Raw genomic sequence first — 8,554 nt, 5'->3', positions numbered from 1 at the left:
ATGTTTGGCCAACCAACATCAGGGTGTAGTCAAGATGGCAAAAATTATTAATCAGAAAGAACAGGAACATACCAGGCAGAGCATACTTGGAAGGACAAGATTCCATCTCTTCCTCTCATCTCCTCCTTGCTGAGTTGAGTGCCAGTTACTTTTTATCTTATCTGTGAACTGCCCTGGCTCTCAATCGAGAAGAAAGGTGGTATATAAATAAAATAAAATAAATTAACAAATAAATTTTGCACCCAGTTTTCACCAAGACAAGTAAGTCAAGATGAAGAGGGAAAGTGGGGGGAAGAGGCAGAGGGAGAAGAGGGAATAGGGCTTGGGAGCTTTTTCCCCCCCTGTCACTCAGCTTTATGGGATTACCTCAAGTTCTAATATTATCAGAGAAGGAGAAAAATGCCAGCAGTTATAATACTCTTGATCTTATTTATTGATAAAACAGATTAAGGCATCACAAGATTTTGATCAACTACTGGACCAAAAACAAGGAAATGATGGATGCCTTTGTGGTGGTGCAATGAGCAAGGCATCTGTTTCTTAGTTTAGCAGATGTTCTTCATTCTTCATTTTGTTAGCACATTCCATAATGACTCAGTCTAAGTTTTCCACGGCTTCGGCTGGTAAAAGAAAGGCAAAATGAAGGGTGAGAATCCAAAAGATGAAGAATTTCTTATGAAAAAGATCAGCACAGACTGTGAAGACAGTTGAAATTTGCCCATTGTTGCATTTCTTATTGGTCACACCAGCACTTGATAAAATAATAATAATAATAATAAAAATAAAGTTTATTTATATTTCCCGCCTCTCCCAAGGATCAATAAAATAATACAATAATACAAATACAATTGATAAAACACTAATTCTGAATTTACCACATTACTATTAGTTGTCTAAAAACAGTTCATCGGTAGCTAATAATCATAGTCGAGAGTGGAACATCATCATAAGCTTTTATATGGAGTCCGATGGATACACCCACTGGAAGAGATCCGTTTTGAGTGCCTTTTTAAAGGCCTCTAAGGTATTGATGAGATGGATCTCTTCTGGTAGGCTATTCCATAATTTTGGAACCGCAGTTGTAAACACCCGATGGGAAGTTATCGTTAACCTAGTATTATAATGTTCTAATAAGTCCTTCTCTGATGTTCTGAGAGTGCAGAGCTCCTTTCACAAGTTTCATTATTCATTTATGTTAAATTTTCTTTTTCTTTCTTTTATTAAGAAAGATCCTAGCTGGAGCAAATATCACCTGCAGGACTTTTCTTAAATGGGCTACAAATTCTAAAACTACAGTTGGCCCTCTGTATCAGCAGCCTTGCCATCTGCGGATTGGAGCATCTATGGATTGGAGCACCTGCGGATGGCCCTGCCCCATTATCAGCTATGCTATATAGCATCCACAGGGTGTATGTTCTCTGTAAAAGACACCCCTCCCCCCCAGCCCAGATATGAAGGGTCAACTATGCCTGCAGAGTAGCTCTGGTCCTCTTTTTCAGTTGATCAATGTATAAAAAATGATACTTACACAACTGCATTACAGAACAAACATTGGTTGTCATAAGTATGGCCATCAGAACCACAGTGTGGTTTTAACTCCAAAGTGCAAATGTTTCGGGGGTAGCCTTTACAGTCAATCTGTAGTGAGAGAAGCCACAATTTAAGAAGTATTTTCCCCTTTGCTTTAGACTAGATTTCTTTGCCCATTCAGCAACGTAAACAATATAGACTAGGGTTGGGAACTGGATGACCTATGAGCTAGATGTGGCCCTTTGTAAGGTCCAGTGTCGGGACCACTTTGATCCCCCAGTGTCCCTGGCAACCTGTAAACTGTATAGATATCTCCTCCATATCAGGGAAAAGCCTGAACAATGGGTTCATATGGGAGAAATAATAATGCCTGTGTATCAAATACTCTAAAACTCCAGAACTGCAACCCATCATTGAATACTCTGGCAGTAGTGTTCTGTACAAGCTGTAGTTTCTCAAAGTCTTTCAAAGGCAAGCCTATGTGGAACACATTACAGTAGCTGAATCTGGCTTGGGAAAGATTGTGTGATGGTAGATTGCATTCAGAGTCCTGCATCGGGGTGGGAGGGTACTCTAGTAGGGCTTGCAAATAAATGAATATATTCTAAGCCAGTTATTGCCTTGCTCAGACAGGACACAGTGCTGCAAGTAATCTATTTGTTTCATTCAAACAAGAGCTGGCTATTTTTTTTTCCTTCTTTCTCTGATCTTTCCTTCTAACTTCCTGTTCCTGGTCTTTCCCCCCACACCATCTTATATCTTGCTATTCTGCATTGTATGTAGTTTTAAATTATTATTATTTAAATTGTTTCACTAAAGCAAGGATGGTCTTCAATACTTGAGGTCTGAGGGCTGCATGTGCCCCTCACTGGACTGCATAGCGCTACATCTTCTGCTGTGTTCCCACATCCAGAGTTTCTAAATTTTAACTATTTTTGAAGCAAAATGTCCAGCTGTACCTACTAGGGGAAGGAGGGGGAGGAAAACAATTTTCCTATGTTCTTGACCATTCCTGCACCATTTCAGTCCCAGGAAAGACCTCTTTTAAACCTTGAAGAATCATTTTAAAAACCAGGGAGTAAACTGGACATCAGTTCTGGTTTTGAATAAAGCCTTCCCTGAGACAGCCTCCCACCCCATAGGGTTCAAGCATAGCATTCTGTTTGTTTTTTGTTTTTTAAAGATCAATTTCCCTCATAATTGGGGTTGGGTGCTCTTTGGGACAATGCATCTCATGGCCATTCTTTTCCCACTCCTGCATTAAGGTTTTCTAAACATAGTTGTGTGTGTGAGAGAGAGGCTGTCTGATTTTCTACAGAATAGTTTTTTTATTTATTACTTCTTGCCTGCTTTGAAAAAATATTACATTTTAATTTTCAGTAATGGCTACATGGCATACATTAGGCAGTGAGAAAATGTAGCTGTCATTTACCTGTGTTTCCTTTGCTTCAATGGCAATATCTAGGACCAAAACAACAAACATGTTAAAGCAATACTGAATTCCGTGAGAGGTCACTGTTTTTACTGCAAAAAAGCTGAATTCACTTGAAGAACATAAGAAAAACCCTACAGGTCCATCACTTTGCTTCTGTTGCGGTTCCCACAGCAAGGCCATGTAGTGGTTGGTGGAGTTTGGGGGCAGCTGAAAAATGACTGGTTATTCACAGAATGATCACAGTTGCCTTGTGGAAAGTTCACAAGCATTCACACTATAGGTTGAGTCTCCCTTATCCAAAATTCTTTGGACCCAGATGTGTTTTGGATTTTGGATTCTTTCAGATTTTGAAATATTTGCATATACATAATGAGTTATCTTGGAGATGGGATTCAAGTCTAAAGATGAAAATCACTTATGTCTTGTATACACCTTATACACATAGCCTGAAGGTAATTTTATACCTAATATTTTAAACAATTTTGTGCATGGAACAAAGTTTGTGAACATTGAACCATCACAAACACTGAACTATCTCAGCCACTCATGTTTGGATTTTATGTTGGAGTATTATGGAATTCTGGATAAGGAACACTTAAGAGCTTATCACATTAACAAATAAGATGGCTTACCTCTTCCGGCTTGAATTCAGGATCCAGGATGCCCCAGATGTTATCATACCTAAATCGCCACCGATCTAGACAGGATGCTGCTGCCCGGATGCATCCCGGGTAGAAGCCTCACTCAGCCAGCCAATTTTTGAAGTCGGAAGCTCCTTGACTTCGAAAAAATGTTGGCTGAGCGAGGCTTTGACCCAGGATGCATCCGGGTGGTGGCATCTTGCCTAGATCAGTGGCAATTTAGGTATGATAACATCTGGGGGTATCCTGGATCCTGAATTCAAGCCGGGGGAGGTAAGACGTCTTATTTGGTAATGCAATAAGATCTCTAATCTGTACACAATCATAGCACTGTTAATCACTTCATCTTCCATGGTGCCATCCTGAGGAATCTTGGGATTTGTAGTTTGGTGAGGCATTAGAGTGCTCTTGCTGAGAAATCTAAATGCCCCTTCCTGCACTGCAGACATCAAGATTCCAAGGGGTGTTGTCATGGCATTTAAGTGGACAATAACACTAGAATTATGTAGTGTGGATGGGCCCCAGGTCATGAGGAAAATAGCACCCTCCTCTTTACAGCCCCCAGAGGCTTATTGCCTCTGATACTGGGGATAATACATAGCTATCCTGAGTACTAGTAGCCAGTGATGCCTCCGACCTCTATGTATTCATCTAATCCTCCTCTAAAGCAACCCAAGCTCAGTGAATTCCACAGTTTAACCATGCATGGTATGATTGCATATGGTACAGTACTGCCTTTTTTAGCTCTGCAGGGCACATGTACTATAATACAATAAGAAGAAGTATCATTGATGAACTGTTGAAACAGAAGTAATCAAATCAACTAAAATTCTTTTATCAGTTGCCAGCATTATACACAGAGAGAGAGGGAGGGAGGGAGGGAGCTCTGGGTTTTCCAATGCCCCATAATATCTAGCTTTTATGCTGTGACAGCCATATGAAAACCAAAAGAATGTGGCTGGCATCTTGTTAGTGATATACATCAGCGATACAACAACATCTGTGTTCTTACAGTTGTTGTAGAAGGGGAAATACACTGACTCCCTCATGGCATGCCCTTAACAAGACCCACTTTTCTACTGTGTGAGCCCTATGGCAAGGCCATGTAGTGATTGGTGGAGTCTGGGGACAGGTGAGAAATGACTGGCCATGTCCCTATAGCCAGATGCATAATGATGACACAATCCTCTGGGATTTTTGGAAGACCCTACTGGGTCATATTCAACTATGAAGAAACAGTCAGATGCTTCTTGGCCATCCCCTGCCCTACTCTATCCCTGGCACAGCTGTGTTGAGAGGAGGCAGGAAGAGGAAGGTGACTCTTGTGAGTGGGATGGAATGGAGCTCCTAGGAAGAAAATTCTGCTTTGTTTCCCGCCAGAGGATAATGCCACCCTTCCCTATGCAAGAGTGGCTGCAGATATTTTTGCACTGTAGCTCCCACAGTTCTGTTCCTGTTGGCTATGGCTGGTGGAAGGTGCAAACCAACAGACTATGGAGGGCCACATGTTTTCTGTATGTTCATTTTCTTGCACACAATCCCTGACCTATAGAACTGTTTCTGATTAATAGAACTACAGAATATCTGTTGACGATTATTTTCCTTTTCAATATGGAAAGTATCGTGTGAGAACAAGATTTGACAGGTCTCCAACAAAAGAAAACTTTCTAACAATATATGTAGCTTACCTGAGTAGAGGAAGAATAGTGTCAGACTGAGGAGAAGAAAGCCTATGGTCTTCATGATTCTGCTGTCGTTGTGCTGCCTGATTCTTTACTAGCACTTGTCCAGATCCTCAGACTCTGCTGGCAAAGATATGGTCTAACACCTGATCCTTTCCCCATGTATATAGGCGTGACTTTGTGACCTTGATGACATCACTCTTCTCAAATTAAATATTGTATTGGAAATTTGATAAGCCCTCGAGGTGAGTTGTAACACCTTAACAATTCCTTATCTGTGTATTGAACAGGTGGTGTCTGGCTGGTTAGCAAACATTATAAAAAAGCACTTCTGTTTGTTATAAACCACAACACATAATAAAAAGGATATGATGAAGGTGTATACAGTGTACCCTAGAACTTCATTTAAAAGCAATAGTCATTAAGGATAGTACACAAATTCTGGTACTGATAAAATTTTCTAGATAAAACTAATGTAATCACACTACTCCCAAAGCAAACATGCTTTTTCTTGTTACTATCCTGTTGGATTTGGCATTTTGTCAGCTAGTGGTCTCATCAAACTGAAAAGTCTGCCAGGTATATGGATCTTGATTCCACTTAATTATGGATTTTGATATAAGTCAAAGGTAAAACCTAGGGACAGGTAACAGATGAGCAAGGATAAAGCAAAGGAAAACAATGCTAAAGAACTTACAAAATCCCAGCAGGCATTACTGTGTTCCTATAGGCTGGATGGATGAGTGAATAGGCAGTGGAGTGGTCAGAGCTTTCACAACAGACTACACTCTTGCCTTTCACCAGGGGATGGGTCCTTCTTTTATAAGAATTAAAGTACAGTGCTTACATTGACCCATGGATAAGTCGACTCAGGTTTTTCGGTCAATTTTTTTGCTCAGTTTTCTAGACTTATACAGAGGGCCCCTAGTATCCACTAGGATTTGGTTCCAGGAACCCATGTGGATACCAAAATCCATGGATGCTTGAGTCCCATTTAATACAATAACACAGTAAAATTGTGTCCTTTATATAAAATCCTCACATTATCCTTCTGTTTCTCCTCAGAGATTCCTGTCTGTTTTGCCATAAAATGGCAAAAACAAAATTTGCTTTTGGAATTTTTATTATTTTTGAATATTTTCAAGCTGTGGATGGTTGAATCTATGGATGAAAAAAATCAGTAGATGCAGAGAGCCAACTGTAAATGAGTATATACAGTAATCATTTTGGCTTGTAGTGTTTCCACTTCAGTCAGTCCACTCTTCTGTCCGTACCCATACAACTACCTGCAGTTCCCTTTTCCTGAAATAACTCCTTGTACCCTAGAGGCACCAGATTCTGTCTAATCCTGGAAGCTAAGCCATCTCAGCCTTGGTTAGTACTTGGATGGGAGACCATCAATGAATACCAGGTGGTATAGGCAGTATTTCAGAAGAAGAAACTGTCAAAACCATCTCAGAGTATTCCTTGCCTAAGAACAACCCTGTGAAATTTATGGGGTTGCCATATGTCAACAGGTGACTTGAAGGCATATGTACACATGATTAAAAATCAAGCTCCAAATGCTGTCTTACAGTGTGAGAAGTCTGCGCACCAGGTGGTAGGGAGTAAAATAATGGCAGAAATTGGAAAGGCAACTTTTTTTAGCACAACTTTTGCCAGACCATTGTTATCGTCTTTATATTGTGGTGAGGGCCATAGTAGTGTCATTCTGTTGTCAAGTGAAACCATGGCTTTTTGCTAGCTCCTTTGGGTCCAGTTGATTTCATCCAAATCTACAGATATGCACTATTTTAAATGGCTTTACATTTTTAAATGGTTGTTTTTACTCGTCAGATTGTCATGCACACAGGCTTACTTTAGTTCAAAAAGCTGAGCATCAGTAGTAAATCAAAAAGCTTTATTCATAAACCAAAGATGTTTCCAGCAGTTATATGTTGTTAGGACTGAGAAACCATCATTAACATAGTTAATTAAATTAAATTAAAGCATACAGTAATTCAAATTTTGAGCAGGGTGACATGCTCATTAAATCAAACAAGCCTTTTCCCCATTTCCCAATGACTGTCTCTTCTTTCACCCCTTACCATCCATTCTCATGTGAGCTACCTTGAAGCTACCAGCACAAACTTGCTTTCCTTCCACATCTGCTCATTAACCACCTCAGGAATGTGAGCAACAGCCTCAGCAATTTCCTTGGAAAGTTTCTTTGGGGGGGGGGTGTCCTGAGAAGCTGAGAGAGTGTGATTTGCCCAAAGTAACCCAGTGGGTTTGCATGGCTGAGCTGGGATCTGAACCCTGGTCTCACATTGTCCTAGTCCAATACTCAGGCCACTACACCATGCTGAACCCTCCACTGCACTTAAAGGTACAGTACTCAGTTATTATTTGTTGTTGTGTACCTTCAACTTGTTTCCAACTTATGGAGAAACTAAAGCAAACCTATCCTGGGGTTTGCTTGGCAAGATTTGTTCAGAGGAGGTTTGCCATAGCTTTCTGCTGAGGAAGCTGAGAGAGTGTGACTTGCTTGAGGTCACCCAATAGGCAGGGAATCGAATCCTGGTCTCCAGAGTCCTAGTCCAGTACATAAACCACACAAAGCTACATCCCAAGCTTTTATCCAGGGAGAATGTCAAACTGTCCTCCATTTTGAGCATGACTGAGAAACATGAATTTATATTGTTTTTTATTAATGTTTTTGGCTTTTCGTTGGTCGTGTCCTCCATTTTTCTTGAACATCCTACAAGTTGTCCTGCATTTTGTCCTACATTTTGAGGGGCTACCGGGGGTACTACAGATGATCCAGCTGAGTCATTGGATAATATAGTTAGGGAGGTTCATTACAGTCTTTATAGTCATGTTCCCTTCTCTCCTTTCCTCTATATTCATGGAAGAATAGAGGGAGCCATTTCCTCACCTTCCCCTTGGTTTTTTAATTTTATTTTTCTTTATTAACATTTTATTACAAGTGTCTTTAAAAACATAGGACAGTACAACTTATCCACCTTACACATATAACAACCTTTCCTAATCTTTTAAATCATACATTCTTTCTCACACACTAAAATTAACTTCCTAATGTTTGTAACTTTCCAGATATCTTTCATTCTAATGTAATTATTATGTTCCTCATTTGTTTCATTATCAAACAGTTTCTACTTAGGACCTTTCTTGCATTGTTTCACAAGTGTTTTCATATCTATATTGTTAAACAGTTTGCTAAAATAAAGAAAAGAAACAATCTCTATGCATATTTGGTTTTTCTT

At 39.9% G+C, this 8,554-nt stretch overlaps 1 protein-coding gene across 1 annotated transcript; it reads right to left on the bottom strand.

Moving 5' to 3' along the window:
• Positions 1 to 559: 559 nt before the first annotated feature.
• LOC149321730 (ovomucoid-like) lies at positions 560 to 5,349 on the bottom strand. Its single transcript, XM_089501176.1, is given in 4 exon segments — positions 560 to 620; positions 1,529 to 1,638; positions 2,963 to 2,991; positions 5,295 to 5,349. Coding segments are annotated over 4 exon segments (255 nt in total).
• Positions 5,350 to 8,554: the final 3,205 nt, after the last annotated feature.

Source organism: Sceloporus occidentalis, unplaced genomic scaffold (genome assembly GCF_023333645.1).
Source record: "Sceloporus occidentalis isolate IW3139 unplaced genomic scaffold, rSceOcc1.0.p SCAF_1, whole genome shotgun sequence".
NCBI classification, from domain to species: Eukaryota; Metazoa; Chordata; class Lepidosauria; order Squamata; family Phrynosomatidae; genus Sceloporus; species Sceloporus occidentalis.
This window is presented reverse-complemented; position numbering and strand designations above follow the sequence as displayed.